The sequence below is a fragment of the Nuphar pumila genome, chromosome 7 (assembly GCF_984573655.1).
Source record: "Nuphar pumila chromosome 7, dmNupPumi1.hap1.1, whole genome shotgun sequence".
NCBI classification, from domain to species: Eukaryota; Viridiplantae; Streptophyta; class Magnoliopsida; order Nymphaeales; family Nymphaeaceae; genus Nuphar; species Nuphar pumila.
This window is the reverse complement of record NC_143255.1, coordinates 117125151-117145796: the sequence shown is the minus strand read 5'-3', so window position 1 is coordinate 117145796 and position 20646 is coordinate 117125151. Positions and strand designations below refer to the sequence as shown.

The 20646-nt window shown below is 34.0% G+C and overlaps 1 protein-coding gene across 3 annotated transcripts in view; it reads left to right on the top strand.

The window, feature by feature from the left end:
- LOC149833107 (exocyst complex component SEC6-like) overlaps window positions 1–20646 on the top strand; it is a 161457-nt gene that overhangs the window by 107351 nt on the left and 33460 nt on the right. For all 3 annotated transcript variants that reach the window (XM_090014914.1, XM_090014913.1, XM_090014915.1), the window contains 4 exons: window positions 11850–11905; window positions 14986–15094; window positions 15303–15443; window positions 15550–15729. In XM_090014914.1, the coding sequence (XP_089871040.1) occupies window positions 11850–11905; window positions 14986–15094; window positions 15303–15443; window positions 15550–15729 (486 nt within the window). The remainder of the gene's footprint in view (window positions 1–11849; window positions 11906–14985; window positions 15095–15302; window positions 15444–15549; window positions 15730–20646) is intronic.

Here is a 20646-nt window from a genome sequence, read left to right as displayed (position 1 = left end):
TAAATCAAATCATGAATGCTCTTCAACTCCTTCTCAAGGGATCCATTTTCGGGGCCGCCACATCAACCTTCTCTCTTCCAAGTAAGACTACTTGGCTTTTAGATTCGAGTGCCTCCTTTCATATGACATCAAACATTTTTGCTCTTTCCGAATACATTAAAACTATATCCCCTTCTTTTGTTTCAACCCCGGATGGTGCTTCTCTTAAAATCAAAGGGATTGAAAATTTTAAAAAACAAGGATTTTTTATTCCAAACATTAGATTTATACCTAAATTAAATTTAAATTTGCTTTCGGTTTTTCAACTATCGGACCATGGGTGTGATATGAAGTGCTCATCAAATAAATGTTGGATACAGGATCGTCGGTCCGAGAAGTTGATTGGGGAAGGCTCTAGGAAATGAGATCTATATTTCATGAAATTTCTTCAAATCTCCAAATACTTTTTTTGTAACATTGCCCAACATAAGATATAAATGTTTGACATAAACGTCTTGGGCATCCCAATATTGCTAAGCTTTCTTGTTTACATTTTGTTAAAGACCTTTGGAAAGATAACTTCATTTGTAATGATTGTATTCCTGAAAAAAATGAGAAGCTTGCCTTTTGAACAAAGAACTATGTTTACAACTAAACCATTTGAAATTGTGCATTCGGCTGTATGGGGACCGACACCCGTTATATCTAAAGGAGGATTCTCTTATTATATAATATTTGTTGATGATTATTCTAGATATTATGAGATATATTTTCTCAAACATAAATAAGAGGTTTTTTCTTTATTTAAAACCTATCACATGATGGTTAAAAATCAATTCAATGGTAAGTTAAAAAATTCTTAAGACTGATTCTGGAGGAGAGTATCTCTCAAATGAATTTAAAAACTATATTGAGATTAATGAAATTATTTATCAAAGATTGTGTCCCAAAACACCTCAACAAAATGGCTTAGCCGAAAGAAAATAGTTGAAACCAATAGAACCTTGCTTATTTCTAAAAAAATTCCTAAAAGATTTTGGGCCGAGGCGGCTCTTGCATTCGTTTATCTTATAAATCGTCTTCCTTCAAAAATTTTTAATAATGTCTCATTTTGAAATTATGTATACCCCCCCCCCCCCCCCCGATTATAATAGACTAAAAGTTTTTGGATGCAAATGTTTTGTTCTTACTGACAAAAATGATAAACTTTTACCAAAAGCTACCCATTGTGCATTTCTTGGATACTAAATAACACAAAAAGTGTAAAACTTCGTGAGGGATCTGTTCAACCTGCACAAGAAACAGAAAGCAGAGAAAAGAGAGAGAGCGGGAGATACACAATGGCTGGGGCAACTAATATTTTTCACACCACCGAGCCCTAATCTCTTATCATTAAATAGCCTTTACAAAGATGGAGACTAAAATATTACACCATAACACTTATATTACATAAGTGCCATTAATGAGAAAAACGTCAACTGCATAATTAAAAGAATAGACATATGTATGGATCTGGATTAAGATCCAGATCCATGTGCATGCTCTATTTTAATACCCTCCCTCAAGTTGTACATGATTTTGGAGCATGTACAACTTGCTCTTCAATAGCCAAAATTGACGTGATGTTAACCCTTTGGTAAACAAGTTTGCCACTTGATCTTCTGTTTGAACATGATGTAGTTCTATCTCTTTCATCTCGACTTTCTGCCGTATAAAATGTTGATCAATCTCAATGTGCTTCGTTCTTCTATATTGAATAGGATTACACGCAATGTTCATTGCGCTTTGATTGTCGCATAGAAGAGATGATCGAATAATTGTCTTCCCAAGATCACTCAATAAATGTCTAATCCATGTAACTTTTGCCGTGCCTGCAACCATCGACCTGTATTCAACCTCTCTACTTGATCGTGCCACTGCCTTTTGTTTTCTACTGCTCCAAGACACTAAATTGTGTCCAATATATACACAATATCGAGAGACAGATCATCTCTCATCTGGATCCCCTACCCAATTTGCATCTGTACAAGTGATGAGTTCATATCCTTTATGTAGGTTATTGTTCTTGCGGTAAACAAGTCCGTCTCCTATAGTTCCTTTTAAATAGCGTAGAATGCGCTTCACAACTTCCATATGACCTTCCGTTGGAGCATGCATAAATTGGGATACTTAATTGACAGCATAAACGATATCAGGTCTGGTAAACGTCAAATACTGCAACATCCCTACAAGGCTTCTATACGTTGTAGGGTTGACACAAAGATGACCATCTTTAGAACTCAGCCTTTGATGTAATACACTCAGAGTGTTGACTGGTTTGCAATTCGTCATCCCGACTCTTTCCAGGAGATCAAGAGTGTATTTCTGTTGCATGAGTGTCAATGTGTCCTTTTGTCTGTCAACCTCCACACCAATAAAGTACCTCAACTCCCCTAAATCTTTCATCTTGAAAGTTTTCATCAAAAAACGTTTCGCATCTTGCACATGATTATCTGAACTCCCAATGATTATAATGTCATCAACATATATAAGAAGTGTAACGATGTCCGTCTTCTGGTAAATAAAGAGCGAGTGGTTCAGAGAGCATCTTCTAAAACCATATCCTTGAATTTGCATGGAGAAACTTTCAAACCAAGAACGAGAGACCTGTTTCAACCTAGGTAGTAGGATCCTTCTCAGCATACCCAGGAGGTTGCTCCATATATACTTCATCCTTTAAATTTCCATGCAAGAATGCATTTTTAACATCCATCTGACTAAGCTTCCATCCTCGACCGACTGCTAGGGATATGATGACACGAATTGTGCCCATTATGACTACAGGACTAAAGGTTTCATCATAATCTTCACCATATTGTTGTGTAAATCCCCGAGCAACAAGCCACACTTTATATCTGTCAATACTTCCTTCGGGCTTATATTTTGTTTTATAAACCCATTTTGAGCCAACTACATTCTTTCTTTTCGGTCGAGGCACTATTTCTCAAGTTTGACATTCATGAAGAGCTTCCATTTCTTCATTCATAGCCTCAATCCAATGACGAGATTGAAGAGCTTGACTAAGATAAGTGGGTTCATTCTGCTTTGTGAGCTGAGATAAAAATAGCTTAAAATCAAGAGAAAAGGTCTCATAACTCACCCATCGCTGAATAGGATGCCTGATGCGTGAAGGCCTTTGAGCCAGAGCATTAGGGATGATTTCCACATCCTTCGGTCTTGTATTCCTGTTCCTTCTAGTGTATATCTGTCCAGAGAAGCATGCAACTAGAAGTGGTTCAACTTGTGGTGGTTCAACTGAAGATGACTCAACATACATCTGTGAGTCATCCAACTCCCTACTCAAGTCGAAGGAAGAACAAGTTGCTTGACATGTCTCTTTTGTATTGGCAAAAAAGGATCTGCACTCATCCATGGATCATATACCTCTACTTCTCGAGTTGTTAACGCTTCAGAGTCATTGATCTGAAAATGTTGCTTATCGAAAACAACATTTCTGGAAGTCCTAATACGTTTTGTAGTAGGGTCATAGCATCGATAGCCTTTGTATTCATCCGCGTACCCAATAAATCTGCACTTAGCGGCCTTGTCCTGAAACTTATTTCGCAGAGATGAATCAATATGCACATAACTGTTAAAATATATATAATCATATATACATATATACATATATATGTATTTATCTCATCATACCCGATAAAGGGTATTTGTGTAATTCTGCCGATTAGGGGCATTTTAGTCTTTTTACATCTTTTTACATGTATTTTATTTTACATTTTCTTTTTCTTTTTTATTTTTCATTTATTGTAAAATGCATTTAATGCATTGCATTGGGGGTCCCAACCAAAGGAGTCGTTGGACCCCCAACGGTCACAAATGTGACCGTTGGGGGCCCAACGAGTCCCCTTTTGGGCCTCCCAATGTTTTTTCTCTCTCTCACTCTTTCTCTCACTCCTTTGTGTATAAATAGAGGGGTATTCCCCCATGTAAGGGATGGCCTTTTAGGCCCTCATTCAATAAAGCATATCTAACTTATGCCTCTTCGTAGGCTTATTGTGGTGTCCCTTAGTGGACCATTTTGTTATTCCCCATTGAGAGGTTGTGTTTGTCCAATGTTTGACCTTATGAATGCATTATGCATTCTTGCAATTCATTTTCGCATACTTTCTTACATGGTATCAGAGCTCGGTTATAATCAAGCTAGTCCTTCAGTGCATCAAAGAGCGTGATGTTCAAAAAATAAAAAAAGTGGTGAAGTTTTTGTTACCTCTTTTCTTTCTCTATGTTTTGATGAAGCGTTTGTTATCTCTTATTTCTTATCCTTCTACTTGGGATTACTTGGCATGTATTCTTACACTTTTCATGTATTTAGCTCATGCATTACACATGAGAAAAACACTTGTTTTTTTTTCTACCATTGAATATATATATATATATATATAGATATATATGTAAACATATATACATATGTAGTATGTTTTGAAAGGAAATATATGGAAATGTTTGGTTTTTTTTTCTAAAATAGTATTTTAACCGTCCTTAAACTTATTTAAGGAAACTAGATATATGTAGTATGTTTTGAATCTTGAAGCCTTTTTTTGAAAATAACTCTAATATATATATATATATATATATATATATATATATATATATATATATATATATATATATATATATATATATATATATATATATAACCATGAATTATTTATTCTAGATGTTTCGTCAATCATTGTCTTATCTTATTGATTTGATAATGATGTCTTATTTTATAAAATCTAAACTTGTTTTTCACACACACACACACACACACACACACATATATATATGATAATCGTCAAAATACAATTTGTATTTCATCCTTGATAGACATGCATATTCATGTTTGAAATTCTCGATTCGTTACATGCTTAAAAATGTAAAATTATATATAATCATTTGCATATGTGCTTAAACTTGATTAAAAGCATGTTTATTTTATGAGACATATGGCTTTAATTATTGCATGAGTGCTTTTTCTACAAGAATGTATGCACTTAGTCTATCATATTGTTTCTTTTATCTATGCATATGCCTTGGTTCCTTGTTAAAACTCTCTTGTGTCATCTTTTGAAAATATGTATTTTTGTATTACAATTGATAGCATTAAGATGTTCTCAATGTTTGAGAATGGTTCTAGATTTTTCATCACTAGATTGTCGTGAATACATTTTGATAACCGTTTTGTAATGCTTGTTAAACGTTCTTTTACATAAATAAAATTGTTTATTCATGTGTGTTTTTCCTCTTTTACCCTTTTTATGGGTTTTGCTTAAAGTATTTTTTAGACACCTCCTTTTAAGTGTTCAAAGAACTTTTGTGGAAGACCACCTTTTGCTTCATTACATGATAACTCAATGTTCTCTAAAATGTGATTGCATTATGATAAATAATTTCATAACCTTCTTTTGGCTTCATCCCTTAGTGGGTGTGTGTACTCGCACTTTATGTGCATGTTTATTGGTTAATTATTGAACCTATTGCATTCAAAATCATCTTCTTGTGTGGGCTCTATCCCACTTTAATGAGATATTTTCTCTATTTTATGTATGCCTTTTTGAGCATGTTGTATTATGAGAGCTTTCGTGAGCTTCCTCTTCATACATGATATAGAAATTTCATATGCATTATTTGCTTAATGTTTCATGATAAGTCTTTTTTGGTGTAAATTAAAGAATTGATCATGATTAAGCATAATTCGTGTTTATGCAGAATTGTTGTTATGAGACATATTGTTGTGATTGATTTTATTGGACCTTTGATTCGATTTTTTAATCGGTCCTCTTTGTAAAAACTTCTATTTGGAAAATGATTCCTTAAGTGTTTATTGCCTTTTTGTGGCATTTATATTTGTCTATCACATGTTATTTAATGCATCATTTGTTTGGACTTATTATTGTTATATTAGAGATGTTTGTTAAGGTGAGTTATGTGCACCTCGTGTTATGTCATTTTAGGTTGTTAACTTGTAGTTTGACCCTAAAATGACTAGTTATGTGATAATTATGAGTGTGTCACTCATTTATTTTTGGCCATTGTTCTTATGAATGCTCTTAATTATGTGAACCTGTGATGAATATATGATGGTTGAAACCTTAAATGTTTTAAGGTATATTAAAATCAATGTTTTATTTGTTATATGTTTGTCATTACAAGTCTTATTGTCTCAAAAGTCTTCTCCTTTTATAACTCTTATCTAAGTGTCATCATATGTAGACAAGATTTTTATTACACTTTTGTGTGTTGGTAGCCCTTTGTTGGCTTTGTTCTCTTGGCCTAGTAGTTGAACACACTTGTCTTGAGTGTTATTACATGTAGATAAGGCACGTTGATTCACACCATGGCGTGTGATTTTAGTCCATGTTGGCATTTGTGTCCTTGTTCTAGTCGCTGAGATGTATGCCCATTGTTGGGTTCTTTCACTCATTTCAAGTGCCATTTTATTTAGACATGAGATGTATTGTGTTTTAGCCCATGATTGACTTGATACTCTTGTTCTAGTAGCTGAGCATACTTGATTTTGAGTGTCTTTTTACGAAGACAAGAGATGCTTTTGGTCCATATTGGCGTGCATTCTCTTATTCTTGTCGTTGATATACTCATTTCAAGTATTATTACATGTAGACAAGAGCTGTTTATACACACCTTTGTGTGTGTCTTTTGGCCTTTAATGACATTATGATTATGTTCTTGTTCTAGTAGCTTATACACTTGATTTGTGAGTTTTGGAGGACTAATGATGTAGTTGCTTGTAGTGGATGAACTATTGTTAAAATTTGTGAAATTTTATTCATATTTTGTCTTTTAAAGATACAAGTGAATCATATCATTAATATGATATTTTAAAACCAAATTGATTTTTTGACATTTAATCTACATATTAAGTGGTTATGGTTTTGGCCACCTTTTATATTTGATATGCAAAATGAGTTTTTGTAATTACACTCATTTGAGTGAGATGTTCCTAAATGTGTAAGGTTCTCTACTAAAATAACACTCATTATTTTGCCTCTTAAGTGGACTTAAATCTTTTTGAACTTTTGTGTTTTATACACTCCTTTTATGCTCTTCACTCTTGGGTGGATGTTTTTTAGATCATGTCCTTGTAAGTTCACATATGATATTTGTTTGGCATAGAATTTCTTCTCTCTAAGATGTGAGAGAAATCATTAACTCATCTTTTGTTGATAAAATGTTTCCCTATTGGTGATCTATGTGTGTTAAACATGCTTTCTTTAGTATGCTCTTGTACACATTCCCTTGGGAGCAATTTGTTTTGATGTGAACATTGTCTTCTTAGATATATTTTTAATACATGAAATTTTTTACTTGATCTTAATACAAATCTCATATTTTGTGTCTTTGTGCACTTATGAGTGTTCTCCGTGCACACACTCTTTACTTCCAAATATTGATAAAACCCTTTGTAAGAATGATTTTGGGAGCCTTAGTGCTCACCTATTCTAAGAAATTCAATCTTTTGCATTTGTGGGTGTCCCATTTGTACCTTTGAGTACTTTTATTCAAGTGTTCTTGGTGCGTCTTTGCACACGTATTCCTTTGTGGTGTTCGGTGCTTGAAGTGCACATCTTTGAAGGCATTTTTATATGGTTCTTGGAGATATTTTTGGTCAAATGTTCTTAGTGTGGCCTTTGTGCAGTTATCTTTCTTCAAGAACTTAGTGTGTTTTATCAATGTTTAAGGTTAATTTGTGTTTTGCATAAATACCCAATCAAAATGCATAAATTATCTTTTGAATCATTGTCCTTCTTAATCAATGTTATGGTCTATTATCCATTTTTTGATATCTCCTATTTGATTAAGATACAAAGGTACTTTTTACTTGGAGTTCTTTTGGCTTGTTCCACAGGATCTTCAAGATGGGATAAATGAAGCATCTATAATACATCGTGAAAGGAGCTTGGGGATGATCATTAAAGATAGTTAAATGCTGACAGATGCAAAGTTCTTTCATGTGCTATAATGTTGATGACTTCCATTGAAGATTTTTTTTGAAGATTGGAACCCTCCTTTTGTATCTTCAAACTTCTCGTTATCCCCACGTAAAGTTTGAGGAGGGGTGTTAAAATATATGTAATCATATGTACATATATAAGTATATATATACATATATATGTATTTATCTCATCATACCCGATAAAGGGTATTTGTGTAATTCTGCCGATTAGGGGCATTTTAGTCTTTTTACATCTTTTTACATGTATTTTATTTTACATTTTCTTTTTCTTTTTTATTTTTCATTTATTGTAAAATGCATTTAATGCATTGCATTGGGGGTCCCAACCAAAGGAGTCGTTGGACCCCCAACGGTCACAAATGTGACCGTTGGGGGCCCAACGAGTCCCCTTTTGGGCCTCCCAATGTTTTTTCTCTCTCTCACTCTTTCTCTCACTCCTTTGTGTATAAATAGAGGGGTATTCCCCCATGTAAGGGATGGCCTTTTAGGCCCTCATTCAATAAAGCATATCTAACTTATGCCTCTTCGTAGGCTTATTGTGGTGTCCCTTAGTGAACCATTTTGTTATTCTCCATTGTGGGGTTGTGTTTGTCCAATGTTGGACCTTATGAATGCATTATGCATTCTTGCAATTCATTTCCGCATACTTTCTTACAATAACATGTACAACAAAAAACACGCAGCTCATCATAAGAGGGATGTTGCCCAAATAAAACGTAATAAGGAGATTTCCGATCCAGAAGAACCATAGGAAGACGATTTATGACATGAACAGATGTGTGAAAAACTTTTGTCCAAAGACTAATGAGCACATTACTGCCATGTAACATGCTCATCGCACTCGACAATATGCCTGTGTTTTCTCTCCGTAACCCGATTTTGTTGAGGGCTATGGGGGCAAGAAACCTATCGAAAACTCGTAGTTGCGTGTCAGTTAGAATCCTATGCAATAAGATTTAAAGATAAAGAAGATTATAAGAATAGCCTTTTAGATATAATATTCTTAATGTATCGAACTATTCTTAACACAACACTCATGTGAACTGACGTAAGTGCATTCTAAAATTGACTTGGAGTATGTATTACATGCCCAATATCCTATCTAGTAATAGACAAGTACATTAGTGATCCAATAAGTTGCCTATTAGAAGTTGAATCATCTAATAAAACTTCATCTTCAACTTTCATTTTGGCATTGAGTACTTCAGGGGTGTCAATATATTTTATGTCTGTGATTCTCGAACATGCAATAATATCGGATGCAAACTTTATTTGAGACAAAATGTATCCTATTGGTGAATAGGCTACTTCGATACCTAAGAAATATTTTAAAAAACCAAGGTCAGTCTTATCAAAAGATTTCTCAAGTATAATTTTAATTTCCTAAACTCCCTTCTTATCATTCCCAGTTATGATCATATCATCAACATATAGGAGCAAGATAACAAGCATAGTATCTGTAGATTTTATAAAAAGAGCAATGTCAATATAACATGATTTAAATCCAAGATCTAACATAGTTCCACTGAATCAATGATACCATGTTTTAAGAACTTGTTTAAGACCATACAAAGCCTTACGAAGGCGAAAAAACTATACCATTTTCAATAGTCAAACCAGGGTGAGGATCCATGTAGACTTCTTCATTTAATTTTTCATTTAAGAAAGCATTCTTAATATCTAACTAATATATTGCTCAATTTCTAATGGATGCTATTACAACTAAGGTCCTAACTATGGTCATACGAGTTATTGGAGCAAAGGTTTCCTTGTAATCTATACCATATTTCTGGAAATACCCTTTTTCAACCAATCTACCTTTGTATCTTTCTAGAGACCCGTCATTCTTTGTTTTGATCTTAAAAACCCATCTACATCCTATTATCTTCTTTCCCTTAGGCATTTGTTGGACTTCCCAAGTATGAGCCTTATGTAATGCATCTAATTCTATTTTCATAGCCTCAACTCATCTTTTATGTCTTTGGCTTCTCTTTAGTTGGATGACTCATGATACAAGTGAATTGCTAGAAGACATGCCCTATAATTGAGAGAAAAGGATTCATATGAAACAAACCTACTTGGAGATTCATAGCACACTCACAATGTCCACGATGGGCACACCCAAAGACAACTCTCAAATACAAAATAATATTTTATTGAATTTTCAAATGTGGTTGTAAAAACATTACCTGGATTCATCCCCTTGATATACACACTCATGAGGGCCAAAATGGGCACAAAAGAGAGCCCATTGTAGCTGTTGGAGCTAGTCCAACGGCTAGTCAACCAAGGGTTGGCCAAGCCCAAAAAGGAAAAAAATAAGAAAGAAAAAGAAAAAAAGAAAAAAAGAATAAAAAGATTAAAATAGAATATATATATACTTTACATTTTAACAGGAACCATCCTGGCCATTTTCTGGGCAGTAGGTGGCCAAAATAAAATTTTATTTGTCTTTTTATAGAAAGCTATTTTAGCCATTTTCAACAACTGACTGGCCGGAAAATGGCTAGCATGGCACCATTATCACAATTTTATTGGAGTTATCTTGAATAATATATATTATGTTATGCCTTTGATACTCGGAACATTGCCGTAGGTGGGATTTTGACCCTACTAATGCTAGTCTCAAGCCTGGATAGACGAGAGTTGGCATCAATGGCAACCAGCAGTGAAACTTTAACCACATCCTATGAATATAATTCTGTAGGCAAGAAAGAATGGAGAAACAAGGCTTGTAGAGCTGACCCCATGTAATTTGAATAAGGCTTCATGATGGTGATGATGCTTCTGATACTTCAAGTGTAGAAGAATATATCTTTTACTTGAACTTATGCATGTTTAATTATTAAGGAAAAATCCAACTTGGAATTTGTTATAAAAATGTCTCTATTCCATGTTCTTTTTTGACAGTTGACTATTAATTTGCTACCTACAACTAATATTCTAATAGTAGTTCTATATCAAGGAATGTATCCTGGTTGTGCAATTCTCAGAGAATTATTCTGATTGGTGATGCTTGTGATTGAATCCCATTTTAACTACAAATGTGAAAGAAAGGAAAGGGCTGATACCCTACGTGAAAATATAGTATAAATTAAAGGAAGGACTAAATATCCATGTCCAATGCATGCAATCGGCATCCCTCTGACAAATACCATATTCCTTCCCAATTACACCCCCTGGTAAAGGCTAAAGTTATAGAACTATAACATTTTTATGAAGAACAACTTGGTTGCTTTTTCCCTTGTGGGTTCGATCATCTCCGATTTTAACTGAAATCAACTCATTGATTTCATTATCTAGGTTTGTGAGGCAATGAAAACCAAAAAAATTGACAGACTGCTGCAAACTTGTTAATGTCTTTCTACTGTTCATGTTCAACGGTCTTTTTCATCTTATCTGTTTTTCTTTACTCTGGAATATGATCTTTCAACAATTCTTTGTCAAACTAGAATTAAAATATATCATGGTTCAGCATCTACCAGGAGAGAAACCATAAGTTCGGATAATAATAGTTCCTGTTAGTTGTACTAAGTAGAAATCAACTCTATATACAGTAGTTAATCATAAAGAACATACTGATTAATGTGTCTCATGAACCACATAAAAGATAGTTAAAATGCCTTTTCTGATGTAGGCATCATCCTCAAAGCTTTCAATTATGATCACCTGTTCGACTGTAAAATGATATATTTGGGTTTTTGTGATTCAAGATTTCAGTATTGAATTTTTTTGATGTTTTTAATTGCTTGTAGGTATTCTTTGGGTTTTTTGCGAACTGCTCTTGAGATCATATTTTTCTCAATTTGTTGACTGACTTACTGAGTTATGAAATATTTCTGATGTTCCATGATAGATTGTTAAGGAGCTTGGTGATATTTATGATCATGTTGCTCCTTGTTTTCCTCCAAGGTATGTATAAAGGTTTTGAAAGGTAGATGAGCTATCAATATTAATTGCTTAGATAAGCACCAGTGCTACATTTAAATTTTCTATTGGTTACAAAGTCTTGGCCCTTATGATGTTTGATTGTCCCCACACTTATTTGTTACTCTTTTAGGGCTTGTATGATGGCTTATCCAGGATTGGACGACATGAACAAACAAAATGGATGGAACACTCATTTTGTTCATTCTGTAACAACTGTACCAAGTCTAGTGTTTGTTTCGTCCATACATAGATGTTGTGTTCTAAATATCCATTGTTTGATGACGATGTGCGGACAACTTGGACAGTCATGGACAATGGGTCGGATTACTTTGTTTTGGATCGTATGACCCGATCCACCCACCATTTTACATGTTTTAACAAGTTTATTATGGATTTTTGCCCCGAATATGGATCTCGAATTGGATCCAAATACTATAACATAAAAAACCGTTTAAAATCTATAATCTCGGATTGGATCTAAAAACTAAAAAATGTTTAAAATTTGAGTATTTTGAGAAAAAAATAAAATTTGATATTTTTTATATAGAAATAATTTAATCAATGTCATATGACATCTAATTATGAAAGTTTATCATAAAAATATCAAACCCTAAAAGCAAATTAACTATAAAAAATCAAATTATCAAATTCTATTAAATCATAAATTCTTAATGCAATAATATAAAAAACCCCTAATTCAAACCCTAACCAAAGAAAATTTAAAAAAATCCCTAATCAAATTATAAAACCTTAAAATACAATAAAATAAATCATGAATAAACCAAAAAACCCTAAACTATAAGAAAAAACCATAAAATTAAATAAAAACTCCTAATTCAAACCCTAACTAAAGAAAAAAATCCCTAATCAAATACAAGAAGAGCCCTAATCAAATTAACTAATCTTAAAATGCAATAAAATAAATCATAAATAAACCAAAAATACCCTAAACTATAATATAAACCATAAAATTAAATAAAAACCCCTAATTCAAGCCCTAACAAAATACAAGAAAATGCCTAATCAAATACAAAAAAATCCCTAATCAAATACAAGAAAAGCCCTCTAATCAAATTAACTATAAAAAGCTTTAAAAAATGATTCAAAGCCCTAATAATAAAAAATAAAAAAACTCTAATAAAATCAAATAAAAACCTAATCAAATTAACTATAAAAAGCCCTAATTTAAAAAATTTGATAAAAAATCTAATCAATGGGATAAACCCTAAATAATAGAAATCAATAGGAAGAAGAAGAAAAAAAATAAGTAGAAGAAGAACAAAGAAAAACGAAGAAGAAGAAAAATGAAGAAGGAGAGACAAAGAGAGAACCGTGGCAGATTGCGGGTAGCGTGGCCGGTCGCTGGTGTCCTCGCCCGGCCTGCATAGGAGTGAGAGAAAGAGGAGAATGAGAGAGTCACGGGGATCCCTTCCCCTGACTTTTTTTTTTTCGTAACACCCCCCGTTTCCCGCATCCACGCTCTAAATGTAACAGGGGTGGTGTTACAAAAATTACAATGTTTTTTGGACACAGCGGATACATTCCGTGTGTCCGCCACGTCCAAAGTTTGTTTCATCACCATGTTCCCAACGTGATTTCCGTTAGAAATCGCTCGGGGATAGGGGATCAAACAAGCCCTTAAGGTACTTTAAGTCATATTTGTTAAGGATGTAGGTGGGCATTATGTCCAATTTTCTTTTTGTATTTATGCTTATAAGTGGTTATGTCATTCATTCAATTAATGAAATTTACTTTCTATCAAATATGTGGGTGGGGGCCACAGGGGTTCAGATGCTAATATATCCAATAAGTGGATATGAGGCCCAAGGAAACCCAAGAGGAATCAACTTTAAGTCCCCTCCTTGAGGGGATTCATTTATCAAAATTGTAAGCATCATTATCATGAGCTAAATCAAGAAGTATTTAATCCTAATGACCAAAGCCATAACTACTTTCAAGGCTAATTTATAAAACCTAACTCTAATTGGTGAAATCATAATTAACTAGTTACAAAACTAATTTAAGAAAAATCTAACTAGTAAAACTATAATTAGTTAGTTACAAAACTAATTTAAGAAAATCTAATTACTAAAACTTTAATTAATCACTTACCTAGTGATGTGAACTTGTGAAGCTCCTCAGGCTGACGCCCTTTGCTCTTAGCCCCTCTTCTTCCTTTCTCTTTCGGTTTTCCATACCCCCTAGGGATATTTATAGAAGGGCTAAGGCAACAAAAGGAGGAGGCTAGATCACTTGGGTTTTGGGGTGAATTGCCATTTCAACCTTGTTCTTTTAGCTTATTTACATCTAAAAATGTTGTCAATGATTTTTATTTTCTTTTTATTCTTCATTTACTTAAGATATTACATGTAAATAAGCAAATGTTCTCCTATTTGAATCCATTAAAAGTAGTTAGAAATTCAAATTATTGAAGAATAAAAAGACAACTTCAAGATTCTAGTACAATTTTCAAAATTTTACGGATGAGTCCAAAATTGCACATCTTTAAATCTTGGGGTTTTCTCTGGTTTTATATTTTTAAAAATTCTACTTTAACATATTATTACTTTATTTTAAAAGTCCGAGAGAAAATTCATCATATTTTGATTATTAAAAATGATTTCTTTTTATGGACACCCTTACAACACTTGGGCAGATAGACCTTGGTTTGACTTTTATATACATCACTATATTTGAAGTAAAATTGAAACCTATAATTGGGAAAGTTAGGGTGTTATGTTACACCATTACATGTATTAGAGTCGATAGGATCTCTTTAAGTATACGATGCAGTTCCTTTTTTGCTGTCAAACCTTGTATCTTCTCTCCTACACAAGGATTTTGGTATCAAGATTTGCACCTTCAAGATGGATGCTATACATATAAAAGACCTATAATCTTTTTAATGTTTAGAATTCGTGAAGATTAAACTTCTCTTATCCTTTAATACTAATAGATGAAAAATTCCTCAAATGATGTGGGTAGAAAATAGTTAGCAAGTCATACCTGTTTGCATGGATAATATATTCCTAATGTTGCATTCAATTTATCAATTGGAACAGATATGAGATCTTTCAGCTGATGGTTAACCTCTACACAGAGAGGTTCACTCATATGCTTAGACTGCTGAGTGAAAGGGCAACTGAGCTATCAAATTTAGAAATTCTGAAGGTATGATTTCTTGAGTATGTGAGGAGACATTACTTAAATTGTTTATTGCATGTCTTTCTAGTTTCTACTACTGTTTCAACATATTGATTAGGGACTGTTTCAACATATTCAATAGGAAATTGCATATTTACTATAATCCATTTTATTGTAGAAAGGCAGTCTTCAAAGTTTTTTTTTTGTTTTTCTCTTCTAATATTACTGCTTGTAGGTAACTGGTTGGGTAGTTGAATACCAAGAGAATCTGATTGAACTTGGCGTCGATGAATCTTTGGCTCAAGTTTGTTCTGAAAGTGGTGCGATGGATCCTCTTATGAATTCATATGTTGAAAGAATGCAAGCAACAACAACGGTATCCTATTGTAATGCTTACTTAGATTTGAGAAACTGTAGTGCTTCCAATTTTTTGTTTATACTCTGAAGGTATTTTTCCCTCATTTACTTCACTTTCTTTTCAGAAATGGTATAAAAATATCCTAGATGCTGATAAAGTGCAACCACCAAAGAAAACAGAAGATGGAAAGCTCTATACTCCAGCAGCTGTTGATTTATTCCGAATTCTTGGAGAACAAGTGCAGATTGTGAGGGATAATAGCACTGATGTTATGCTATACAAAATTGCTCTTGCCATCATTCAGGTAGGAAAGATAATTGTTAATATGTCTACATTACATTTTTACAGTTTTTTCAGGATCATAACTCACTTATTCTCTTAGACGTAAGTGTGCCTGAGTAATATTTTACCTATGAAACACTTGGGAGTACTAATTAATCTAAATGGACGCAAGCTTGACAGATCACTACATATATGCTGCCAATAAGAAGTCCTGTCCCACTTAGTACATAGGCTTCATTTAGGTTAATTTAGTTGGAGAGATCATGGACTTAGTGTCAATGGGTGCCATGGCATCCTCCCTTTATATGGCCCATCTAACCTTTTTTCGAAGAATAGTGAAATTCCTTAAAAGAGGTCAGGTTGACTAAGGTTAGACATAACACTTCAGAAGAAACTCTTGTGTCATGTGGCCTTATAAAAATGATTCTTTTATATATTATTACCATTTGTTCCATCAAACAATTTTCCTATAACGGTTGGGTTACATCAAGGATCTGCATTAAGCCCTTTCCTTTTTGCTATAGTGATAGATGAACTTACGAGATCAATTCAAGAAAATGTGCCGTGGTGTATGTTGTTTGCTGATGATATTGTTTTGATTGATGAGTCTAGAGCTGGGGTTAATGCTAAGTTAGAATTATGGAGACAGACTTTGGAAGCAAGAGGTTTTACGTTGAGTAAGAGTAAGACATAATATATGGAATGTCGGTTTAGTAAGCAACGAAGTAGTGATGTGAGTGTAGTGAAGCTTGGTGAGCAAGAAATAGCGGTGGATGACTGTTTCAAATATTTGGGATCTATTATTCAAAAGAATGGAGAAATTGATGGAGATGTAAATCATAGGATTAAGGTTGGGTGGATGAAATGGAAAAGTGCAACTGGAGTGTTGTGCGATCGTAGAATGCCATTGCGGTTGAAGGAGAAGTTTTATAGGACGACAATTAGACCCGCTTTACTATATGGTACGGAATGTTGGGCTGCCAAGAGACATCATTTTCAAAAAATGAGTGTAACTAAGATGCGTATGCTTCGATGGATGTGTGGAAAGGCACTAAAAGATAAGATTTAGAACAAGGAAATACGTAAGAAGGTAGGCATTGCATCAATTGAAAATAAGATGAGTGAGAATTGTTTATGATGCTTTGGGCATATTCGGCGAAGGCCTAATGATGCTCCGGTTAGAAGGATGGAGAAATGGAAAAATATATTAGCTAAAAAAGGTCGGGGTAGGCCTAAGAAGACTTGGATGGAGATGATAAGAAAGGATATGAATGCTTTGAACCTCACCGAGGACATGACATTGGATAAAAATGAGTGGAGGAGAAGGATTCATGTGGAGGACCCAAAATGATTTTCTTTTTGGTTCATATCGCCGACCCCAATTGTTTGGGATGAAGGCGTTGTTGTTGTTGTTCCATCAATATTTCAAATGGAAGATTTACATGGATCGGTAGCCATTAGAGATTTCTCCATCAAAATTGCCATCACTATGGGTGTTCAAGGTTCTGAAGAAACTTATAAGTTTATTATATGCAAAAATTGTTTTATTTCATTCTTACCTAAGTTATATAGGTTATACAGTGGCACATCTAGATTATCGTAGTGCCCTTATCAGGACAACTAATTGAAATGGCGATAAAAAGTGACATTGTTTAAAAGTTTCCTAGCTTCCAAAAGTATCCCTCTTGTGGCTTCAAAGATGTCAATTTTCCTTGCTTGTATAGGTGATGTTTTCTAACTATGTCACATGGGTGAGGGTGCGGGTGCGGGTGCGGGTGTGGGGATTCGGCACTTCCAAAAAACCCGGGTGCGGGGGTGCGGTAGGGGCAAAATTGTAAATAAATAAATAAATAAATAAATAAATAAATAAATAAATAAATAAAAATATATATATATATATATATATATATATATATATATATATATATATATATATATATATATATATATATATATATATATATATATAAGGGGGGTCCGGGGTTCCCTCTGGCGTGGGTCCCGCTGCGCGGTCAGCGGGCGGGGGTCCAGGCAGATTCATCATAAGAAAAACCATACTCAAACTCGATAAAAACTACATGAACCAGACTCAGGCCATACCGGATAAACTACTATTTTTTATTATATTTACATTGAGAAATTCCGAGTCTTAATCGAAACACAGGTCGGGTCTGGGTCTGACATAAAATTTCACGAACTATACTGGGATTAATTGAATCTTTGGGTCTGAACCCGAATCTTAATCAGGTCTTCTTATTTATCACCATACCTGACCTTATAAGGCTTGGTACAGGTCGGGTCCGGGTAAACTCGACCCGTTGATACCCCTAATCTTGACACTCAAAAGCTTCAAACAGTGTGCATTATAAATGAATAAGATAAGAAAGCTCGTCTTTTAATAATTCAACCCTCAGCACGGGTTCATCGCATACACGCCCGATAGGAAACAGTAGACACCTCTCTCTCTCTCTCTCTGCCCATTTCGTCTGTGCGTTCAGAAGAAAAATCAGGTTAACAGAGGGAGCAGATGTTAAATGGAGGCTCCTCAAAGCCATCATGAGCAGTAGCAGCACCCGCAATGGAAATCCCACATCGAAGAAGACCAGAGCTTTCTACCCCCTGCAAAAGCCCCTCGACTTGCATCACCACGAGATGCGGTTCGCCTCTTTGCAGGTATTTCTTCTTCCCTTCTACCTACCTAACAATAACAAAGAAGGATAAGAAACACATCACTCGTTGGTCCAGAACTTTTCTTCATCCTTTTTGTGTTTTTGTTCCGGATTTTTTTTTTAAAAAAAACCCAAAAAAAATGAACCAAAATGACCCTGGGTGCGGTCAACACACCCAGGGTCGGGTTGACCACACCCGGTGCCACACCCGCACCCGCACCCACGTCGAGTCGCGTCGACGCGGGTGCGGCACCCTGCTAGCCGAATCCCTGTGACATAGTTTTCTAACGACTGCTGAAAATATTATTAATCCATCCATTTGTTTGACATATGGAGTAGATAACCATGAATTACACAACAATTGACCTCTGTATGTTGTAGCAATAAATGGAAGTTTAATAATTTCCACATCTTCTGATGCAACACACAACTTTTGTATTGAGTCTTCAAAAGAGGATTCACATTACGCTCGATGACTGTGTACTACCTTGACACTAGACCAACAATAATTTGTTACTTTTTCATGCTTCTCCAGTTAACAAGTTTGCCTCTAGTAACACACATGCACATGCATGAAAGCAGACACAAGGTGCACAAACACAAATACTCACTTATTCATGATTTGATGACATACAGATAAAACACACACATTCACGATATGATTCATGCACAAAACGCACACATGCACAAAACACACACAAAAGAAAGCAATTTATCAGCTCAGATAGATCTGTGCAGAGCTATATTAGTTTTATAAATAATTATGGTTTTGATAATTAGGATTGAGTTGGTCATGAATAATTTTCATGAGTAATTAGTCATACTTTTCTATAATCAAGAGCTAGATTTTATCAAATTAGTGTCAAGTAGTTATAATTCTAAGAGTAAAATTTTAAATGTGTGATAAATTAATTTTCTTCTAAGTAATGAATTTTAGATAGAGTAAATTTAAATTCTGTTTTGAATGTTTCAGAGTCAGCCTTCTGCTTAAGTAGGTGATTAATAAGTAAATCTGGTAAACTTAATAAGTGATTACAGTTTCCATATTTTTTAAATTACTACTTTTTTATAAATATTAAATTTATTTAATAACCTCATTTAAATTAAATTGATTTTCGAGATTTTTTTAAAAAACTATTAGAGTTCACAATTACTTCAGAGGGATAATTAGGTACAACCTATGTCACATGGGTGGGGTGTGGGTGCGACACGAGTGCGGCGCAATTTAAAAAATTTTGGACACGGGGACTCGATATATATATATATATATATATATATATATATATATATATATATATATATATATATATATATATATATATATATATATATATATATATATATATATATATATATATATATATATATATATATAAAAGACTCGGGCAAAGTTGTTCCCATTAGGGGACATGTGATGAGTTTTGAAGCCTGATTCAGGGTTTTTTCCCTTACAGGAGGGGGGGGGGATTTTTTTTAAAAAAAATTCCAAAAAATGGACCAAAATGATCTTAGGTGCATTGACCGCACCCAGGGTCGGGTTGACCGAGTCCGAGCCGCACCCGTGTCGATGCGGGTGCGTCGACCTTGGAGCCGAGTCCGTGTGACATAGGCTACAACTCTTGTGAATGTGATTGTTTTGTTCTTTTAAGTGTATGCAAAACAGTGTTGTGAAAAGCGTTGAGGCGTAGCGAGGCGCTCCACCAAAATCTAAGGCGAGGCGCAAAGCGTAAGCCAAATTTTTTTTAAACTTGAAAAAACTATAAAAATTATCTAAAATTATAAATAAATAATAAATGCTTTATTGATAAAGCGGCAACCAACACGAAATAAAAAATCTCAAATAAATACGAAAAAAATAATGAGATTAACATGTAAAAGTAACATTAATGCAACAACTTGATCTATATAAGTATCTAATTGCATAAATATGAGCATTCATTCAATAAAAAACTAACATTAACAACAAAATGCATATTAGCATTAACAACATCATGTCATAATTAAAAAATACATCTTAACATTAACAACCAAATGTTAATGTATTTGTCCAAAATTCTTCAAAATGAGAGTGTTAACATTTATAATTAGAACTGAAAGACCCCAAAAACATATAAATGGCCAATAACTCTATGATATAAATTAGGGCCTAGGCTCTTGTTGTGTCTCGTCATCATCAATATTTAAGTCTTCAATATCATCATATGAAGAATTCATATAAATAGGTTCTTCTTCATCTTCATTCTCTGACTCTTCATCATCTACACTTTCTT